Source organism: Trachurus japonicus, chromosome 1 (genome assembly GCF_045865225.1).
Source record: "Trachurus japonicus isolate A0001 chromosome 1, Traja_1.0".
Classification (NCBI taxonomy): Eukaryota; Metazoa; Chordata; class Actinopteri; order Carangiformes; family Carangidae; genus Trachurus; species Trachurus japonicus.
Genome location: NC_140907.1, coordinates 27241034 through 27263974, shown reverse-complemented (window position 1 = coordinate 27263974; position 22941 = coordinate 27241034). Strand labels below are relative to the sequence as shown.

At 41.1% G+C, this 22941-nt stretch overlaps 2 protein-coding genes across 5 annotated transcripts in view; one reads left to right on the top strand and one right to left on the bottom strand.

Annotated features, from left to right (window-relative positions):
* slc5a10 (solute carrier family 5 member 10) overlaps positions 1-9227 on the bottom strand; it is a 28675-nt gene extending 19448 nt beyond the window's left edge. Inside the window, exons 1-9 of one of the 3 annotated variants that reach the window (XM_085783406.1) lie at positions 7512-7585; positions 7281-7389; positions 7110-7181; positions 5901-6005; positions 4713-4772; positions 4149-4253; positions 3294-3399; positions 2430-2510; positions 2097-2302 (exon numbers count right to left, since the gene is read on the bottom strand). In XM_085783406.1, coding sequence (XP_085639532.1) covers positions 2097-2302; positions 2430-2510; positions 3294-3399; positions 4149-4253; positions 4713-4772; positions 5901-6005; positions 7110-7181; positions 7281-7388 — 843 coding nt within the window. In that variant the 5' untranslated portion in view covers position 7389; positions 7512-7585. Of the gene's footprint in view, positions 1-2096; positions 2303-2429; positions 2511-3293; positions 3400-4148; positions 4254-4712; positions 4773-5900; positions 6006-7109; positions 7182-7280; positions 7390-7511; positions 7586-9171 lie in introns of those variants that run through there. The other 2 variants (XM_085783413.1, XM_085783422.1) reach the window with 2 other exon arrangements.
* Positions 9228-10205: 978 nt separating this feature from the next.
* The window catches only part of chtf18 (CTF18, chromosome transmission fidelity factor 18 homolog (S. cerevisiae)), a 35630-nt gene continuing 22894 nt past the window's right edge, over positions 10206-22941 (top strand). Inside the window, exons 1-3 of one of the 2 annotated variants that reach the window (XM_085783370.1) lie at positions 10206-10457; positions 13021-13098; positions 13187-13337. In XM_085783370.1, the coding sequence (XP_085639496.1) occupies positions 10370-10457; positions 13021-13098; positions 13187-13337 (317 nt within the window). In that variant the 5' untranslated portion in view covers positions 10206-10369. The remainder of the gene's footprint in view (positions 10458-13020; positions 13099-13186; positions 13338-22941) is intronic. The other variant, XM_085783376.1, reaches the window with a different exon arrangement.

Here is a 22941-nt window from a genome sequence, read left to right as displayed (position 1 = left end):
CAGCCATAGTCGCAGTAGCTGAGCTTGCACACTTCTTTTTTTAACATGTTATGCGCAGTTGACAGAAATTTTGGATGTTTTTTTTTAGTTAATTTGCAAATATGTCTGAATGTTATTATTAGAGGACTTAAGTAAATCCACTCGGGACAAAACATTACAATTATTGCTTTCAAGATTTTAGGAATTGAGTCAACTACAGTGTATATTATATAAGAAGAAACTGTGGTGCTTTCCTGAGCTATCGTAGTTATTGGAGGAACTACACCTGAAGACGTGTCTGTGTGGCGCTGTCCCATTTCTCCACACTTGGCGCTTGTGAGTGCGCTTGGTTACGCACACACTTTGGTGACATTTTGCTGGCAGAACATACATTTGCATATAGTGTGCAAGCATGTAATTAAGTGGCCAAGCGTGCGGGGATATTTAAAAACAATCGGGACATACCTGACAAGTGCAGCCTGTGCCACTGTGCACACTAGCACGACACACACAGCACAGCAACAGTTTTTAAAGGTGCCATATGTAAGACTGTGGCCAAAAACGGTTACTGCAGTCAAATTCAAAACACAGTGATCTCGTTTTTTCTCCCAGCCGTAGCGATAGCTCAGTGGAAGCAGACAGGAGGCTGAAATGCCACTGACGCCGCCGTGACTGGGAGAGAGGGCTAGGTGGCGCAACATGCCAACACGTAAATTCAAAACATAAACATGATTTGCAGTCTGCAAAAAAAGATTTTTAATGCGAATATGCTGTGCTATTGTTGTTGGTGAGTTCATCATGTTATATGAACATTATTCCTGAGTCTCTGTGACATATTAGGAGGATTTTACGATTTAAAATTTTTTTTTTAGATTTCTTACATATTGTACCTTTAAGTATGTTTTTGGGGCTTTTTATTGCCTTTAATTGATAGCACAGTCGAGAGAGAGACAGAAAATGGGGAGGCAGAGAGGGGCGATGACATGCAGGAAAGGGCTGCCCGATGCAGGATTCGAACCGGGGCCGCCTGCAGTGAGGACTGGAGCTTCACCATGGGGCGGCAGCTCTACCAAGTGAGCTTAACACCGCCCCCACAGCAACAGTTTTAATAAACAGTGCTGCTGGATCACAGTCTCATCTACTCCAAAATAAAACAAACAAGAAAAATGAAAAAAATAAAATTAAATAAAAACATGAACAGAGCATGATTAATATAAAATATGACATTAAAAAGTCATAATTATGAGATAGAAAGTCAATTTCATTTTATTGAAATTCATTCAGTGGCATTTCCCAAACGTGGCTTGTGGCTCCCAGTGACGGCAGACTTCACCAGCTGGTGCATTATGGGATTTATACTTGGCCAAATAGCAACCGCTCCGATGCGGTCTTACCATAAGTGTGTGTGTAAGTGCGCGCTGCACTTTTGGTCATTGGAGAAATGGGACACACTTGTGCATTTACAGTACACTAAGCCCATGAATGCGCACGCCAAGTGTCCAAGTGTGTAAGTGTGATCTAGTCAAGGGGGCAGTTGTCGGTCTGAGAAGTGAAGCTCACTTCCGCGTTCAAAAAACTGCAATCCCCTCGGCTTCCGCTGGGGGCTGGTGTCAGAAGGGAGCATTCCCTATAGACCCCCATGTTAAAATCGCCGATTTTACATCCTCAATAAATATGATCAAAGCCTGGTGCCATTAGGTTTTTTGGTCTCAATCGATAGTTTCTACCCCCGCACACACTCTGAGGGGGGTGAATTTTTTTTAACTCTACCGTTTTACTATTATTTCAAACTAATTATTTTTTATTAGTTTAAAATTCTGGACAATTAGGGCGCGGAAACGTTGAGTGACAGGTCTGAGCAGCTCCGTGGACAGCTGCTTCGAGGCCAAGTGGGCGGGTTCTCGGCCGGCCAATCCAACATGGCGCTGTTCAGGCCGCCATATTTGAGTCACAAAAACGACTCCCCAAAACCAATGGGTGACGTCACGGACGCTACGTCCATTCTTTTTACAGTCTATGGATCTAGTGTGCATATTGGGACAGGCCCTGTGTGTGTGTGTGTGTGTGTGTGTGTGTGTGTGTGTGTGTGTGTGTGTGTGTGTGTGGTGGAGCTGTACCTGGTCGGTGCACCAGTACCAGGTGGCCAGTATGGTGAGGCCCAGCGTCATGCCCGGCCAGGGCAGGTCTCCCGTGACGGCGTCTCTGAACAGGTGCATGGCGTCCTGACGCGGCAGGTGACACGTGCTGTTGGGAATGATCTTACTGGGCACTGCCATGCTGTACACGCGCTCCAGGTTGCCATAGCCACCAATCTTGTTAAATGCTGTGGATGAGAAGAAGCACACGACTCCAACTGTACTCCATCCCTTATATAATAGATGCTGCATCATCATGAGAGCGTCTGAAAACGTTTCTGCACATGTTTCAATAACGGAAATGATCGCACACACCAGTAACTGTTAGGATGATCGCTCCTACAATCATGATAACTGTCTGAAGAGTGTCGGTGTAGATGACGGCAGCAAGACCACCTGAAGAGGAGAGAATAAATATGGGTTTTAGTATCAATGCACATCAACATAGCCTTTTATTGTGTATCTAAAATTACAAAAAATAAGTTAAAACAGATGCGTGACAGGAATCATAATGGTTACTTCATTCATGCAGCACTTTTTCTATTCAAAAACTCAAAGACCAAGAAATTAACAGTGTCAAAAAAATACAAATATGTTTACAAAGGAATGAAGTGGAGTTTAGCAGATTAATATAAAAGAGCAAATGCATTTCCACATGTGGGCTGTACAATTTTGAAATTTTACTTATGGCCAAGTGCAACATCCAAACTGCAGAAATTGTTAGACACCACCAAGCATTGTGGTGCAACAGAGACAACTCGGTCTATAAATCATATTTTGGAGATATAAAGGAACCCATTTGAGAAAATTCCTCATCATATAAAGTTTCTTCAGTGAAAATGAAATGAAAAAAAAAATTTGACTGAAAACTCAACTGCAAAATATCTGCTAAAATTATCTGCTGCAGATGTGTGATGTGTGAATGTAACGCTATGAGAAAGCACAAGTGAATGAATGAGCATATGTGAGTGAGGTTAAAGAGCATGTGTGCAGATAACACCAATGCAAATAAAACTAGATTTTGTTTGCTTTGTAGCCTATAAAGTTGTTTCATAATGATTTACATATAAAATAGACAGAAGATACATATAAAAAAAACAAAAAACAAATCTGTGCTTTAATGTCCTTTAGGGGTTCTTCAAACCTGTTTATGCAAATGTAAAGTTGTTGCTTGTGTACCTGCGATAGTGTAGAGCGCAGTCACCACCAGCATGAGGACGGTGGACAGGTAGAGGTTCCATCCCAGACACACCTGAACAAACAAGGCTCCAGAGTACAGGTCGGTCTGGTGGTGGAAACAGAAACACAACACACTCATCATCATCATCAGCAGCAACAGATCCATCAGTCGTTGTTATGATGGGAAGTCAGTGGAGCCAAATGAAATATTATCCTGTTGTTTTTTTCATATGTGCAGAGATGGACAGAGTACTCGACCCCAGTACTTGAGTAGAGTACAAATACTACTGGTCAAAATTTACTCTGTTACAAGTAAAAGTAGCTCAATCGACATGTTACTCGAGTAAGAGTAAAAAAGTACTTGCTTTTAAAGGTACTTTAAGTAAAAGTATGAGTACATTTCTTATTTTTCACATCAATTAATTACTATATATTTTTACTATATATTTTATTTTTTTCTAAATGAATTTAAGGACCTTTTAACTCTTGTTTCTGGGTTAGGGTTATTTAACTAAATTAACTCTTTGAAACCACCTGCACTGATGTGCTGCTTTTAGGGGTTAGGGTTAGGATTTCCTTCTTTGACAAACACAGCTTGTGTTCAATAGTATTTTAGAAAAAAATAAAGAAAAGAAAAAAGGAGCAGACCTGAAAGTAACGAGTACTTTTCAGCCTTCCTAAAAATTAACTATAAATATTTGTCTTGGAAATGTATTCAAGTAAGAGTAATAAGTACCAAAGAAATCTAATACTCAAGTAAAGTACAAATCCTCTGGATATGTACTTAAGTACAGTACTCAAGTAAATTTACTCCGTTACTGTCCACCACTGCGTATGTGTGTGATGTTGTCGTACTGATATCTTTGTGAAGATGGACAGCAGCAGCGAGAGGACGGCCAGGTAGGTTCTGATCCGCTCTCCGCCGAACCGACGACCCAGATACTCCGGCATCGTCACGATCTGAACAAACACACACACACACACGTTTCAATATTTACACCGTCAACATCTTCCACAGAGGATGTAGGTCACAACGGAGTCATTATTACAGAGTCGTTAAAACTCAGGACACTCAGTGTTCAGCAGTAATTAGCAGCTGATGACAGTGGGTGGATAAATCTGATGCGTTCATACCTCAGCTGGTTTGATTGTAAACATGGCCTGACTAGGAGTGAAAGTAATTAATGTTCTTTGTTCTGGGAAGACAGTGTGTGCATGTGTGTGTGTTGCTGTGTGTGTGTTGGTGTGTGTGTATGTGTGTGCCATTGTGGTTGTAACACCCTGTTGGGGAATTTTCAAGGCGGGGAATGCTTGTGAAGAGAATGTGTCTTGGCACCTAAATGTACCTGCTGAACCAGCCTTAACAAGCAGATATGCACCTATTCGTGTGTGTGTGTGTGTGTCAATATGCAAACAAACCCCAGAAGAGATGTAGACAGGTACAAAAACCCAGGCCAGAGCCAGCAGCACATAGGTGGCCTGAGAGAGGGGAACAATGAGAGCCAGATGGAGAGTAGTGAACAATTTATCTCGCTCTGGTCAAACTGAGGGAAAAACTTTTCACTCGTAAAGTCGTCTGTAAACTGCAAAGCGGTTGCACTGGCACTGGAGGATGGATTCAAGCCTCATGATCAACACCTACATACATCTGAATGGCGTTTATAAAGCTCTGCTGCTGCCCCCTGCTGCCGACTGTTGGTCTGGACAGCCATGTTTTAAAGGGATAGTTCAACATTTTGGCAAATTGGCCCATTGCCATAATCCCTATCGTCGTAGCAGTAGGTTCATTACCTTTAATTGTCGGTGCAAGCTATTTTTAGAACGGTGGAGCAGAGCCGCGAGCTGCTCGGAGCTATGCTACGGAGGCTAAAGGAATTTCTTGGTTTCCCTCATCAAACTCATCAAATACACAATCCAACAACTCCAAAACGCTCTGGTGGACAAGTTGTGACCTGCACATTCACCACGCTATGAGATAATAACAGAACATTACGAGACGGAGTTGTTTTAGAGGTAAATTCATGCAAAACCGCTGATGCTCATTGTGTTCAGGGACAGTTTTTCAGCAAGCAGACTCTGTATTTACCTTGAAAACAACTCTGTCTCGTAACGTTCTGTTATTATCTCATAGCGTGGTGAATGTGTAGGTCACAACTTGTCCACCAGAGCGTTTTGGAGTTGTTGGATTGTGTATTTGATGAGTTTGATGAGGGAAACCAAGAAATCCCATTAGCCTCCGTAGCGTAGCTCTGAGCAGCTTTTCTAAAAATAGCTTGCACCGACAATTAAAGGTAACGAACGTACTGCTATGACTATAGGGATTATGGCAATGGGCCAATTTGCCAAAATGTTGAACTATTCCTTTAATAAAAAAGTATCAAAGTATCATAACCTGCTGATGTCATTTGTTTTCTTTACGGATAATAAAAAAAAGAAATAAATCATTAAAGTTGTTGCTCCTTTCCTCCTACAAATAGTTTGTTTTTGTCTGGATGGTGCATCACAAAAGAAGTAATATGTAGGTGGATTAAGGAGATGAGATCTGCTTCATTCCAGACTGATGCGTCTCATCCTGCGTCTCATGCGAACATGTGTGCTCACACTCACGTTCCATTCAAAACCAGTGACGGCGATGCCTCCAGCAGCTCCGGTCCCAGCCAGACCAATAAACAGACCTGAGCCCTCGGAGCTGGCAAACAGGGACGCGCCGATCTGCAACACACACACACACATATACACACACAGCAGGGACAGAAGACGCGTTCACATCTTTAATTCAACTGCCAACACAACAATGTAAAATAAAAAACTGTCACTTGTTGTCACAACAAGTAACAAGTTTCACTGCTGTTGGGTTTGATGCGTCGGTGCACAGGAGGTATTTTACTGTTGTCACGAGCTGAGCCAAAGTCAGTTTGAACGAACTCCATCACAATGATAATCTACAGGTGTCAGCAGGTGATTCACAGGAGAAGAAAGAAGCTAAAACAAACTGCTGCTTGATGAATTTGCTTTCTCTCTGTGGGTGTTTATCTTGTATTTCTGGGTGGAGTTGTAGATCAATGATTTTATTCATCTCTTTGGGACTCGAGTAGTTATTCAAATGAAATCATCTGGGAGGTTTAGGGGGGAAAATCATATTTCAGTGGAATTCACAAACATCTGAATCATATTAAATAACCCAGCAAGACATGGCTTTTTGTGAAGAGGTCTGAACTCCAGATATATTTTATAGCAACATTTCTATTTCAAACTAACCAGCCATTAGATGAATGATGTGGAGTAAAAAATATTAAAATATTACCATCTGACCTGTGTGGCGCAGTGTAGATTGCATTTCAAGTGCAAGATTCATAGTTTTAAATATATAAGAATAGAAACCTTTGTCAAAACTGAGGTGGCAACATGAAACATGTGTTAACATGTTGGTTTATTTTCTAAACTGATCCCTTTTCTGGCACCTCTGAGGGTATTAAAAGGTTAGGCATAATAAATCTTTATCTGCTCCACCCATACAGTCAGTAAATGGATTTTGGTCCAGATGTGCGACGGGGTAAGTAATTTAAAAGGATCTCCACAGTGCATTAGACAAGTTTTTCCACAACCTGGCAACTAAACACTCAGCACTGATCAAAAGAATAATCGTAAATCATTTATTAACCATTAATAAATCAATGAATTACATCTTTATGACTAAGATTCAAGTGTGACGAATAAAAAAAATCAGTTTTTCCAAACTCAAAACTAAAAGAATCACCAGTGTTTGTTGTAGAGCATCACAGATGTTACAGATGTTACACACACACACACACTCACCGGCCACCACGCCATGTCCCGTCCAGCCAGAAAATACCCACTCAGAGTGTTTCTGCTCACCCTGCATGACGACTGACAGAGAAGAGAAAACTGTTACACACGAGCGTCCACACACACACACACGCAAACACACACACAACGGCACACATACACACTTCTTCTGATTCTTACCCAGATGCCGACAGCGAGGTTGAGTAGAAAATACGTTGCTATTACGATGATGTCAGAGGAGCTGAAGGACTGTTGCAGGTCGTAGAAGTTGACGGTGGAGTTAGACATCCTCAGCGTTCACACACAGACACACACAGACGCACACGTTTACTTCTGCTTTAGCCCCTTTTCCCTCACAGCCACACACACACACACACACACACATATATACACACACCTGCTGTATCTAACCCTCACACCTGTGCGACGAGAGTCTTTTCAGACGACTGATTCACACCGTCACAACCAGCGGATGTGAACCTGCTCTGCAAACACAACGCACACCAGGAGGAACACATCACACTCACCCTTAAAAACTCGGACACAACCGCAGTTTGTCTGAATAAAAACTTAAAACCCCTCGCTCCTATAACCTCACTTCTAACACAATCACACACACGCACTCTCTCGCTGACCTCGCTGAAAGCCCGAGACAGAGTGTGACATGTAAAGTGTGAACAGGCCAGTCCCTTCCCGTCCCTTCGCTCCCTTTGCTTTGCTTGAATTGATGATTAAACAACACATCACCTTAATGTGGCACCTGCGGAGCTGACACACACACTCTGTGCTAGGGGATAATGGAGTGTGCGGCATGCGGCTGAGCAGTGGAGTAACAGCAGATGCTCATGTGGACTGTGAGGCCGCGCTCATGGACACATACACACACACACACACACGTAGGCCTACAGATGGTCAATCATTGTCGATGACAAGTTTATAATCATTAGCGTCTAAACACATCTGCTGCTAAGTGTGGAGAAGAACTGGGGGAAAGTGTGTGAGAGAGACACAGGTTGCCAGTTTTTGACCTGTGTGTGTGTGTGTGTGTGTGTGTGTGTGTGTGTGTGTGTGTGTGTGTGTGTGTGGTTTCATTCAGTAACTTTAAGGAAGAAGTCACTAACTATTGGAAAACCTGTTGTTCTCACAGGCTATTACTGTAAAAGATCCAACCCCCCCCCCCCCCGTCTCCACTGCACTGTGTAGCTGATGGCTGACAACATTGTTTTGAATGTTAAACTGTGTTCTGTGGTTTATCTGAAGCTAATAAGTGACTTGACTTGAGCTGACAAGTTTGGTGGATGTTGTACAAAGTTACAACCTATTTGGTAGCTATGTATTGTTGTTGTTATTCTTCTATGACACATTAACAGAGAAAGAGGGAATATCAACTTCAGGAAAACTTTCAAATCGTCCGTTAAACAAAACCATGTGAATTCAATCTGAATCTGTACGGTATTCGTTTTGTACTGGGTAGGCTACTGTGTACTTTTTATGTATTTTATCATTAAGATTGTATACTTTTAATGAAGATATTTATTGGAATGGGTAACCTATTATTAGAGCTAGCAGATTTTTCACACAGCTGCCAACTTTTCTTTCTTTCTCTGTTTTTATATGTAACTTATGAGTACGTGGTGCGCGACTTGCCAAATAGAATTGCCCTTTAAGGGATTAATAAAGTTGCCTTGAATCTTGAATCTTGAAATAATGATCACAAAGAATGAGGAGGGCTGTGATTTGGGAACTGGTTATTAAATATTAAATAAACATTAAAAGTGCTACAAGGCATTTTCAAAGCAACGCTATACTGTAGATGTAAAGTATTATGAAGTGATAATTTTCCAGACTTTGTTCTATAGATCCAACATCAGCTTTAGCGTTTACATTTTGTTTTCTGTATGTGTGTGTGTGTGTGTGTGTGTGTGTGAGAGAGAGAGATTAATGATGATGTGAGTGACGTCAGGGCATCTCCATTGCCACCATCTGCTCCTTATAGCAGACAAACACCAGCCAGCTATTTGTGTGTGAAACTGAGTTAATATCACATCAGGGAGCAGGAAAGCAAACTCACTCAATTCTCGGTCTCTCTTCCTTCCCAGGGTTGTCGTCATCCTCATGTTATTGCCTAATGAAATATATCCAGACATGCTCAGATTATTAAAGAAACAGCAAACACAACATTTTTGAGTGCACACAGGAGAGGAAAAATTCACCCAGGATAGATATAATCAGTCTAACTGTTGAGTTTCTGCCTTATCTATTTGTAATCTGATGAGCAGTGACAGAGATTGTGTAATGATGTACCGGTATATGGAAACTACATCTCCATGTCCAGTGGACATCACTTCAAATTATTTCTGTTTCATTTCCAGCACCTTTTTTTTGTGTGCGACCCGTAGATTTTATCACAGTACAAGAATAAAGTTGATCTTAATATTGAATTCAGAATAAATACAGCCTAAAACAATTAAATACAGTATATCAACAGGGATTATGTTACATGCAATGAAATTATCATGTTTTTGTTCAATAAACACAACAAATTAAGGATCTAGTTTGACGCATTTTCAGCCAGATGATAAAATACATTTAATGACTGTATGTGTATATGGAGCTCATATTGTCATATCAAAGGTCACAGGTCATTTTATTTTTGTTAATTCAGCAATGTGTAGAGAATATGCCCCTCTCACCTAGAGGTGTGTTGGTTTTAGTTATTTTGTGGATGTGTATTTGTTAACAAAAAAACGAATAAAGAGTAAAATTAAAACATATATATAGGCTAATCAATTCTGTATCCAAGCAGGAATGTATAGAAAATATAACAAAGCTCTTCACCCTGTGTGTTAGCTATTTGTCTGAGGAGTCACAACCAGAAGAAAGATTTTCATTTTTAAAAAAAAGTTTGATTTTTTTTTCAATTATCTAATTTGTTTAAGAAGACGTGATCGGTTGTTCATTTATAAGATTATTTAACTAACTTTCAACATCTACTTACAGTCTGCTCTGCACCAGTGATCGGCGGTAATGCGTCGATCCAGTGTTTGTCGGAAGAAGAAAAAGAAGAAGAAGCAGAAGCAGGAAGGGGCGGGGCTTGTGCGACCCGGAAGTAAAACTTCACAACAAAAAAATTGCCGGGAAATCTGCTCCGCGAAACCACCGGCGGCTGCTGCTGCTGGGTTATCGACCGAGTGTTTGTTTTTATTAATTAAAAAAAAAAAGCGCATTACACTTTGGACTTAACAAATTACAAAGTCTCTTCGTGCAACATGGACGACTATGAAGAGCTGTTCGATAGAGAGGACGACTTCGAGGCGCAGTTCGCCGACGAGCTGGACGCGCTGGCGGACTTGGAGAGTGAGTCGACACCATGGATCTATGATAAATAATATAATACATCCATGGTCAACACAGGCTAACAAACTCAGATTAGGACCCATACTGCATTATCTCCTGACTGGCAAACGCTTTGGTAGTTTGGATATTAAACTGTAGGACAAAGTGCTCCAGACTAACTTTTCTTTCCCACTAGGAGCTCAGTGGCCCCAAACTTAACATTTTAGGAGCGCAAACAGAAAAGTTAGGGGCGCACATAGTAAATTGATTTGCAAAGAAAATGTTTGTATTATGCAAGTGTCAACACCCTTAACGCTGTACTTAGAAACCATATGTATAGATTTATGTGTCGGCTTGATGCCTCAGAAAATAATATAGGATAATCAATAGTTTGACCAACATCAGCAGTAGCTCCATCAGGTATCAGTCTCTGTACTAGAGATTGTATAGTAATTTCAACTTTTGATATCAAATATGTAGTTTTTATTTCTTATATTTAACTTTATTTTCTATTTTTGTATGTAATGTGTGTCTTTTGTTGTGTTGTTTGTCTTGCCCATGGACCATGAGTCTGAAATAGAGATATAGGGGAGACTGGGGACAGTTGCAACACTTTTTACATTTTTCTCAGTTACTCAGAGACTATTTGGACTAGGCTCGCCAAACTTTTATAGATTAAACATACATTTGTCAGCTAATTAGTCATACCATTTAAAGATGGTTACATATGACACATCAATCACAATATTCATTTGAATGGAAGAATCCAGACGTTGCAACTGACCCCAAACGTGGGGACAGTTGCAACACGGATCAGGGACAGTTGCAACATATTAAACATACATTAAATTTCACTAATTAACTTTTGAGTTTTGTCTCAATAAGCAAAGTATTCCTAAAATATGCATTGTCTTACAATAATACTATAGTATTATTTAGTTATTTAGTCATATTTATCAGAGAACAGTTGGAGTTTTGTTTTGCGTAGAACATAGGCCTTGAGTCAATGTGCAGAGGTTAACAGTGGTAATAAACTCAATACTGTAGCTCAGTGTTAGACAAGAAGAATGGAACTATTTGCAATACAAGAAACTTTTATAAACATGTACTCTACTTTTGGATGATTTATTCACTGTATGACATCAAATAAATTTACTTTTCTCTAATTTTCAAAGGAAAATATATGTGGCTACGTATGTCCCATAGAATAAGATACAACTACAAATTGCATATTTCATTATAGGAAGTTATCTGGAGAATTATTTTGAAATCTTACCCTCTCGTGGTTTAATATAATTGGCTGCTCTGTTCATCATGAGGAAAAAAAATAGATATATTGTGCCTATTTTAAGCTAAAAATGTTTCATTTTATACATTTGCATTTGCATAGTGCTTCCATATTCAAATGGCAGTTGTTGCAACCGTCCCCACCCTGTCAGCCATGACAAAACATCATGTACTAGCTAGACACAATGACACTGACACATGCTAACCATGTCATTTGATAGTCAACAAAACAGTGATTCACACTAGGTAGGTTTGGATTAGTTCATACAAAAGGTCAGGACAGTATGACAAAAATACAGCTCATGAAAAAAGCTACTTTCATACCCTGAAAACAACTGTGTCTCAGTACAAGCAGGAGCAGATGCTGAATATGTCTTTTCTATTATTGGTGGGTAGAGGGTCTAACTGTGAATGTGCAGTGTGAGTGTCATCACTCTAGCATGTTTCTGATTGGAGAAATAAGGCTTGTTGCAACCGTCCCTTGTTGCAACTGTCCCCAGTCTCCCCTACTACATTTCTGTCATTATTCACCTTTTCATTCATGATCCTCACACACATTGGCCACTTGTAATGACAGATTCTTTGAGTCGTCCCCTCCACGTTTCACCAGTGTTAAAATAAAAACATACTTTGTATGTCTTTATTTTGGGTCCTTACTCTGTGCAATTACAATAAATGTGTTTCTAGTTAAACCTGCCATCAATAGGCTTTATGAGCAGCTCCACTACTTCCTGAACTTAAACAAGCTCCTTTATTTCCTGTCTAACATTATTGGACAAACTGATTAATCCAGGTGTGTCTGACCATTGTTGTGACTACTGAGGTACTGAGTCAGACACACCTGGATTAATCAGTTTGTCCAATAATGTAAGACAGGAAATAAAGGAGCTTGTTTAAGTTCAGGAAGTAGTGGAGCTGTGCATAAAGCCTAGTGCTATAATAGACCCGACACATAATCTCTTTGGTTTAAACTAACCACTGTTTCCATTATTGATTAATCATTTTGTTGTTTTCTTCTAATTAATGTAATCATTGTTTAGCCGATAAAATGACAGTAAATATGGTATGGCATAAAAAAAACAACAACAAAAAAAACATATTGACATTCCCCAGTTTCATCTAATTCAGAGCACAGAAAATGGAACCTTCAAGTTTCTGGCATTTTTGCTTGAAAAATGATTCACATTTTAGTTGACTAGTTTGTTTAGTTATTAATCAAGTGAATATTTTTAACAGTAATTATCACATATGTTAAACCATTTCATTGTGTGTCTGTGTGTTTGCATGAATGGTTCAGAGGAATCCTCCAAGCCGGCGAGACGAGATCCAGACGACATTTCAGACGTAGAGCACCTGCTGAACGATGGCCCCAACAGTGAGTTCACTCTGAGACCCGAGAAGTGTGTCTTGTCTGTTTTTTGTTTGTTTCTTCATCATCATAACTTTGTATCTTGTCGTTTTAGCTCCAAAGGCGAAGCGGCAGAAGCAGGAGGCCGGTGTAGTCAAGCGACTTTTCAGCACTTCACAAATTCAAGTGCCGCCACCGCCGCCGCAGAGCGATGACATCACACCTCCATCCTCTCCAGAGCAGTACGACCCATCGCCTGCATTCAGGTAGGAGAGACGGATGGTGAAGATTGTAAAATAATGAAGGAAAAATACCAGGAGAGATTGATTATTAGGCGGGTACACATATGAAAAAAAAACACCTAACCCTAAACAAATTCTAACAAAAGGTTTTTCAGCTGTTTTTTATAGTATTAGATGTCCTTAATAACAAACTAAAAGTTTACCAAAATTTGACCACTAGAAAGGTGTTATTTTCAAGATGGCGTCCAAGATGGGTAGGAAGCCCGGAGAGACACCCCAGGTGAATAGGGTAAAATTTTTAACTAACAGATATCACCATGAAACTTCCCAAGTTTATCACTTACATTAAGACAAATATTTTTTGTATGACAAGTTTTGTCAAATTTTATGTTTAAATATGTAAATGAGGCAATATCTAATGAAATATGCGCTAATTTGCATATATTTCCAGAACAAAAATCTGAACAATGGATAAAGCTACTTTAAAGATTCTTGTTTTATTTTGTTGACATACTAGAGTCAGAAGGTTTTACAGAGGGGATTTTAGATATCTCTTTTTGTAATAATGCATCCAGATGTTTTTGAGTATAAAGGTGGCATTACAGCACATTGTATACCATTTTGATCAAATAAAATTCATTGTTGACTTAAACCACAACCCACCCCACCCTGCCGCTCCTCCCTGGGAACAGTTATTTTCCCACAGTCTGGCAATACGAGGTTACGTATTGCCAGAATGTGGTAACTTTCAAAATCTTAACATCTACCTGTTTTAACACCGTGCACTCGACTATGAAACCTCAACAGTACGCGCATAGTACGCGCATAGTACGCGCACAGTACGCGCACAGTACGCCTGACTCAGTGGGAACATTAGACAGATTTCTAACACATGAAAAAGACCAACATTGTGAGTCTGTTAAGAGAGGATGACATTATTGAGTACACTGCAAATGCAGTTTTGACCATGAGTTATGCTACTGTAAACCAAGAAACCTGCCCCATTTGTTGTAAAAACTTAAGAGATGGCTCTGATGTGGTTGAGGTTCATCAGAAGGGAGCTGATGGAATCAACAATGCAAGTGTACAAAGAGGCGATGGCTTACACATTTCCGCTGGTGAAATAGTACAAAAGTACATAAATAAAAGAATAATAAAATTCCAACAAGAGAATAAAGCTGGAAAGAAGAGAATAAAGCTGAAAAGAAGTGCCAGAGTACAGGGGTGCAAACTTGTCACCTTTCGGCGAAATTCGCCGTTTTGGATCCCAAATTGGTCATTTGTGTGATTCGTGTAAATCCGCAATAAAAAAAAAATTGAGAGGGGGGAGGGGGGGGGGTCCGGCGAGGCGAGGCAAGCCGAGCCGAGCCGAGCCAATGCACCTGTCTCTTTAAGGCGCATGCAGCTTATCTGGATGACAACGAGTGGTGGCAGCGCTCCTCTTCTGTCCAGCAATACACACCTGAAGCTTCACTTTTAATACAGACTAACTAACGCGACTTTTTGAGCATGGCGAGTGAAAGAGTCGGAGCAAGATGCGCCAGCAGTGTTGTGTAGGTGCTGTATGGGACCGCGTGTGTGTGATGATCGCGATCGCGGCCAATTAGCGATTAGCGCGTTTAGCATTTATTAGCTCCAGTGTCTCCCTCTTCTCTGGAGGAGGGTCTGGCGAGCGAGACTAGCTCCAGTGCGACCTGTTCAGCAGCAGCAGCAGGAGGAGGAGGTTGACTGACTGTGGCAGGACTCCTCTGCCTCTGTTTCACTTCATGTTGCTGGTAAATAATGTGGCTGTAAAAGTAGTAGGCTAAAGTTAAATTATTTTGTATGCACTAATTAAAGGGGCAGAGCTTTAAGAGACATTTTAGCTTTTATATTTTATAAGATATAATTTTTGTAAGAACCACAATTAATAAATATAGGTTATATATTTCAGTGAATATCTAATTGTTCTTAGCATTTGTTAGATAACTTTCTTTGCCCAATAAATTAAAACATGTAGGAACTATCAATGTCTCCTCTCTTGCCACCAGAATCTCACCTACTTTTAACCTCAGACTGTCACAATGATGTATCAGATGTCAGACTGCCTCATTCTTTCAGTTTTAACCTGAATATACAAGACATGATTGATTTTCCCAACGATCAAAGTATACCAAACCCAACCGAAAACCATGACCACAAAACCGTGAACCAAACCGTTTGCTTGAACATCTTTTAAATACATATTGCCGCTTAATATGTTTTATGTAGCCTATGGCATTTTTAAGCTTCATGTGTGTTATTGGACAGAAAGAGCAGCGCTGCCTCGGAGCGTAGCCTACAGAAAACACATTTACATCAATAAATAAATGTTTTAAAATGAACCAATCAGTCTGTATAACATTTTATTTAGTTTGAAGGCAAGGTTTGCAAGGTTCATCTGATGGACATCAAAGGACAGATTCTCTAAGTTTTGCACAGCTTTTACTCATGCTAAACCTGCATAGGCTGAAGACCCCCTTCACATGTTTCAAAACAGAGAGACAGATTGTGCAGGTTTAACAGGAGCAAAAGCTGTGCAAACCTGAGTAAATCTGGACCCTAGTCTCATGCTAAAATTGACTGTAAATTCACCTTTAAAGTTGTTGTTTTTTTTAAATTTCCCCGGGGGAGCATACCCCCGGACCCCCCTAGGGGGTCGGTATCTTGTCACCTTTTTTACCCCTGATGAGTTTGCACCCCTGAGAGTAGCAGCTGGTCCTTTCAACAGTCAAACCGATTGTCTTTTCTGTGGAACTACAATAACACATGGAAGTAAAGACACAAGTAGTGTAAAGACTGATTCGCTCGCAAAGTCCATTCTTGAGTGTTGTGACAACCGTGCAGACCAATGGGCTTTCACTGTGAAAGGTAGGATTGAATGTTATGGCGGTGATCTACATGCTGCAGATTGTATTTACCACCACTTATGTAGTAGTAGTTTTCGTAACGGCTATAACATACCGACACAGTTCCAGAAAGACCCAGAGGCAAAGCGCAGAAAGTCTGGCCGGCCCAAAAATGTAGATCAAGAGCAGGCATTTATGAAAATGTGCTCTTACCTCGAGAGTAATGATGAGGAACAGTTGACAACTAGAAAAAGCATTTCCAAGAATGGAAATGGTGTGACTGCTGACAGCAACTGAACGCTGTTGCAGAATTAGCAAATAGTGCAAGCTGTGATCACCATACAAATGTTTGACCAAGGTCAGAATCGAACCCACATCCTCATGGTCATTAGACTTCCACTCTGCCTCTAGGCCACAGTGCACACACAGTTGCAGAGACTGTTGTCTGTTAATGATCTGCACACTGTCAACATCAAGAAAGCTTGAGAGTCAAGCTTGAATGACTTAGAATGAAAATGTCTGTGAATTTCAGGCTGAGCACTAACCATATGGCCACAGAGAACCTGAGTTACAATGAGCTTTATACTATGAGGAATCAAAGACTGTCCAATGACAGCTGAATAATTGGAATCAAAAGTCAAGCAATGAAGTGAAAAGACTGAGGCAGGAATCGAACCCATGACCATATGATCACTAAACCTTTACTCTGCCACTCGGCTACAGAGAGCACACTGCTTTCAAACCTGTTGTCATTCATTGTAATGTGATGATGTGCTGCAAACTGGTATGAGTAATCAAGGAGATAACAAACACCTGTAACCAATTGAAGGCGGGGGAGGAGAGCAGAATTCAACATAACATAACAAGAGTTCTTCCCTTGGATCCGAACCAGTGACCTTAGGGTTGGCAAGCAGTTACCCTAACCCCTACACTACAGAGGAGTTGTCAAGAAGAGAGGTTGAGACTTTCATGAATGTGAGATTTTTTGTGAAAAAGTTAAATATTTGAAAAAGTATAAATAGTTAAAAAGAGAAAAGTAATGCCGATAAAGTTCAAAAAAAGCTGCACGTTTTGATATATAAATTGTTGAAATAGCACAAAGTATGAAGGACTAGAAGAAGACCGTAAAAAGGCGGAAGAAAATGGCCAAACAGAAGAACAATAGTGTGACTGCTTCAGCAGTCACACTAATTACACATCTTCGAGATAAAATGAAAGAATATCTGACAAACCCAGATTCTGAAACATATACAAATCCATACATCAAGAGAAAACTAGAAAAAGCATTTCCAAGAATGGAAATGGTGTGACTGCTGATAGCAACTGAACGCTGTTGCAGAATTAGCAAATAGTGCAAGCAGTGATCACCATACAAATGTTTGACCAAGGTCGGAATCGAACCCACAACCTCATGGTCATTAGACTTCCACTCTGCCTCTAGGCCACGGTGCACACACAGTTGCAGAGACTGTTGTCTGTTAATGATCTGCACACTGTCAACATCAAGACAGCTTGAGAGTCAAGCTTGAATGACTTAGAATGAAAATTTCTGTGAATTTCAGGCTGAGAGCAGCAGTTTCAACATGAAGCAAGTTATCAGAAGTCAACAGAGGACGACTGGGAAAATAATTCACTATAATTGTTGTTGAGGCAAGATTTGAACCAGCAACCTTCAGGTCTCCAGACCAGCAAGCTAACCACTAGGCTACAGACAGAGAGAGTATGTGAGGGGTAAAGAAAACCTTTGATAAGAGGATCACTGGCTTCTGCTTAAAAAAAAAAGTAAGGAATCGAACCCATGACCTCATGATCAAGAAACCTTTACTCTGCCACTTCGCCACAGAGAGCACAGACATAAGCATGTTGCCATTGTAATGTGATGATGTGCTGCAAACGGTGGCAGAAGCAATTAATGCGTCTCTTAACAAACACCTGTAACCAACTGGACTACAGACAGAGTTGTGGAGAACTCTCAGCATTGGGCTGAATGAGAGCAGAGAGCTCCCTGGCTGCATTTAAAAAATATTTTAAATTATTATCTAAGTCTCTTTGCATTTTTGACCAGAATTTTAGCCAGAAGACAAGTGTGGCTACAAAACTGGAGAAAATAATTTGTCTAGAGTTTAATTTGCAGAAAAAGTTAAATATTTGAAAAAGTATAAATAGTTAAAAAGAGAAAAGTAATGCCGATAAAGTTCAAAAGAAGCTGCACGTTTTGATATATGAATTGTTGAAATAGCACAACACCTAACACACTAACCATATGGCCACAGAGAACCTGAGTTACAATGAGCTTTATACTATGAGGAATCAAAGACTGTCCAATGACAGCTGAATAATTGGAATCAAAAGTCAAGCAATGATGTGAAATGACTAAGGCAGGAATCGAACCCATGACCATATGATCACTAAACCTTTACTCTGCCACTCGGCTACAGAGAGCACACTGCTTTCAAGACTGTTGTCATTCATTGTAATGTGATGATGTGCTGCAAACTGGTATGAGTAATCAAGGAGATAACAAACACCTGTAACCAATTGAAGGCGGGGGAGGAGAGCAGAATTCAACATAACATAACAAGAATTCTTCCCTTGGATTCGAACCAGTGACCTTAGGGTTGGCAGGCAGTTACCCTACCCCCTACACTACAGTGGAGTTGTGAAGAAGAGAGGTTGAGACTTTGATGAATGTGAGATTTTTTGTGAAAAAGTTAAATATTTGAAAAAGTATAAATAGTTAAAAAGAGAAAAGTAATGCCGATAAAGTTCAAAGAAAGCTGCACGTTTTGATATATGAATTGTTGAAATAGCACAAAGTATGAAGGACTAGAAGAAGACCGTAAAAAGGCGGAAGAAAATGGCCAAACAGAAGAACAATAGTGTGACTGCTTCAGCAGTCACACTAACTAGAAAAAGCATTTCCAAGAATGGAAATGGTGTGACTGCTGATAGCAACTGAACGCTGTTGCAGAATTAGCAAATAGTGCAAGCAGTGATCACTATACAAATGTTTGACCAAGGTCGGAATTGAACCCACAACCTCATGGTCATTAGACTTCCACTTCCGCACACACAGTTGCAGAGACTGTTGTCTGTTAATGATCTGCACACTGTCAACATCAAGAAAGCTTGAGAGTCAAGCTTGAATGACTTAGAATGAAAATTTCTGTGAATTTCAGGCTGAGAGCAGCAGTTTCAACATGAAGCAAGTTATCAGAAGTCAACAGAGGACAACTGGGAAAATAATTCACTATAATTGTTGTTGAGGCAAGATTTGAACCAGCAACCTTCAGGTCTCCAGACCAGCAAGCTAACCACTAGGCTACAGACAGAGACAGTATGTGAGGGGTAAAGAAAACCTTTGATAATAGGATCACTGGCTTCTGCTTAAAAAAAAAAGTAAGGAATCGAACCCATGACCTCATGATCAATAAACCTTTACCGCAACCCTTTTCGGCCATTTTAAAACCAGCTCATTAGCCATGCACATTAGCAATTCACCTCTGGGGGGTGGGCGGAGACTGCGCTGTTTTGCACCCGCCCAGCCACCTCCTCGTACCCCATCAGGGTGCCAGGTGAGCTATACCTGTTATACCTTGACAGCTACACCGAGCTGCCAAGGCTTTCACCTCTGAGCCAGATGAAGAACGGGGTGGGAGCTTGTTAGCCTCGTAAACCAGCCTCTCGCGGAAGTGCATTTCATTTCATTCCGAGGGAGAGTCTGGCCTCATCCCCATTCTAAGCGTTTCGACTGAAACCCTCAGAAGGCCGAGCCAATCAGCAACGCCGCTGTGATTGACACAGCACGTTGGCCAATCAGGGACCGACTGGTGCAAAGCCCCGTCGCTACACCAACTTGTTGATTGGCTGAATGGGGTTGTCTGTCAACGCTACTACCAAAGATATTAAACCGTCTTTGCTACTACTCCCGCCCTGCTGCCGCCCACCCCAAATGAAATGAAATGAAATGAAATGCATTTCTGCGAGAGGCTGGTTTACGAGGCTAGGAGCTTGTAGCATTAGTGCCCTCCCCTGGAGCTGTGACACGTCAGCTCCAGTCTCCCTGAAACTGCCAGTTTGCGTCTGCCATTGGTTCACAGCAATTTGAAGGCAGAAAAACTCAGAAATGCAATTTTGCACTTCCTTTTCTGCTGATATGTGCTCTAACACAAGAAAAATGCCACAGGAACTTGTGAAAAGCACGAAAAACATGATTTTCATGGGAGCGGGTCTTTAAAGTTCAAAGTTGCTGACACACTAACAAGACTGCTCAGGTGGGATTTGAACCAGTGACCTTGTGGTTGTTGTGCTCTAGCACAACTAAAGAGAAAGTGTAATTATGTCTCGCACGGGGAAACCATTTAATGTTGTGCTCTAACACAATTTATAGGTAATTTATTAAGAATATTTAGATGCCTCACAAAGGGGGCACCATTTATGTTGGGGTTATACCAACTTATAAGAAAAGTGTTATTAAGAGGGTTATTGGCTATCAAATTAGTAAAATATCAATACCAAAATATTAATAATTACTACAAAAATTATTAATGGGATTTAATTTTATTAAATCCACCTCGGGGCACCAGACAGCCAATGTACCAAAGTCAGTCTCATAAGGGTGTGCTAACTATTAATATAGAACCTTGTTTAATGATTAAATTAATAATTATAAACAAATTAACATTATTAATAGCTGCAAAGTTGAAGGATTTAGAAGTTCTACTGCGTAGAGGTTGGCATACTCACTATTGTACAACATTAACAGACGAGTAAAGTTTCAAGGAAGTTTATTGGACACATCTAGAAAATGGAATAACAAAACATGAAACTAAGACAAGCTACATACACTATGTACACGTGTGTGTGTGTGTGTGTGTGTGTGTGTGTGTGTGTGTGTGTGTGTGTGTGTGTGTTGGTGAGAGCGTATGGCTATGTGTCGGTGACCATGTGTCTGTGAGGTGTGAAGTGTGATCTCAGACAATGGGAAAGATGGAGGATGGTTGCTTTGTCCTGAGACAAAGGGGTTTACAACCAAATGGCCTCCAAGATGGCCTCTAAGACCAACCCCATGTGATGTGGGGGAGGTGAACAAAGGTGTGTCCTTTGTTCAACGCTCAAGTTGCATGTTAAACATAGGTTAACTAAATATGAGACTATAGCTGACAACAACAAAGCAACAACAACAAAGCTCAAGTATTTAAACTGATTTCAATCAATACATACATTGGCATGGTTGAAGTACTCTATGCTTAGTCAAGGTGCAAGGTAAGCTAACTAGACCCAGTTACGTTACCAAGTCACGTGAGGGTGAGAAGATCCCGGTGCTGGTGGGGATCCTGCGGTTGCAGGGTTGCCGGTCCTGTTGCGGTTTGTCAAGTCCAGTGATTGTGTCTTTGTCCAGTGAACTACAGCCGCCCTGGCTGTGTAGTTTGAGTTCTGTTGAGGAGAGTCCTTGGTTGCTTGCTTTGTTTTGTGGCTCCGTAGCTCAACTAGCAGAGCTTGCGTCGTGCTAGCTGGTTCCTTTTCTTTAATCCGTTGGTAGGCACTCGCGGCGCTACCAGTGGAGGCGTCTGCCTTGTGCAGGCAGGCCTCATGGAGATTGGAGAGCTGTAGCAGTAGCTCCAGGTGAGGAGCTGAGAGGAGCGGCAGCTCCTGCTGAAGAGCGGGGAAGAGAAGAGGGCGAAGAGAAGAGAAGAGAAGGACACTTCTCCTTTTATATGGCCTGTGACCTCACCGGTCCTGGGGCCATACCTGACCAATGGTGGGTCAGTAGTGGAGGTTTCACACCTAGGTGTGAAGAGGTGAAGGACGCTGGGAGGCTGAGTTCAGAGGGTTTCCTTTGTTTGGGAGACAAAGGAGGCCATGTGGTCAGGTCCTCCAATTTGAATGGGCTGAGTCCCAACATCCCCCCTTTGGTCTCAGGATCCCACGTGATGTGTGATCCTGTGAGCACCATAGTCATTAGTCCATTCAAAATGATATCTGGGCAGTTCACAAACCAACTGGGCATTTGGTTTCTATCTATCTTGACTAAGCATAGACAGACTACAGAACAAAATCCACTTACATACAGAATGAAACATAACACACAACAAATAACATCTTCTAGTTATTCATCAGTGTAAATGATGGAATGTGGGTGTTAGTGATGCTATGGTGAGAAAGGTGAATGACATGTCATGATAGGTGTAAATACAATGTCATTAATAAGATACTGCAGAGGAGTCGATCCAAGATTACTTGCAGAAATCACAGTGATGGCTGAATCAAATCAGAATTTGCTGCTGTTGCTAACAAAACCATGCTGAGCTCTAACTGTAAGAAAATCAAGGAATCCTGCACTAGTACTTGTTTGACTGTCTGTGGTGTGAGGAGGAAGCTCTGGAGCTTTTGTGTCTTTGGTGTTTCCTCACACCTGGCTCAGGGCTGTAACGCTCCTGGTAGCTGGAGACAGAGAGGCATTCAGAAGCACTGTCACTATCTGAAAGGTGCTGACCATGTTTTACACTGTGGTCAGAGATGATGGGGCTATCATCTGATTGCTCATAGTTTTGGGCCACAATTTGAGCATAAGGCTTCCTACAGCTTCTACCGTGTGAATGCCTATCTCTATGCAGATGGTGGACACGGCGGTTGCACTCGGTGTCTGGACGTGGCCGACTGTCACCCCCCTTTGGCGTGTTGCGAGGGAGACGTCTTGAGCTTGCAGGTCTGTGTGACACCTGCATGTTTGAGCTGCTGGGCTCAGTTGTTTTCCCCTG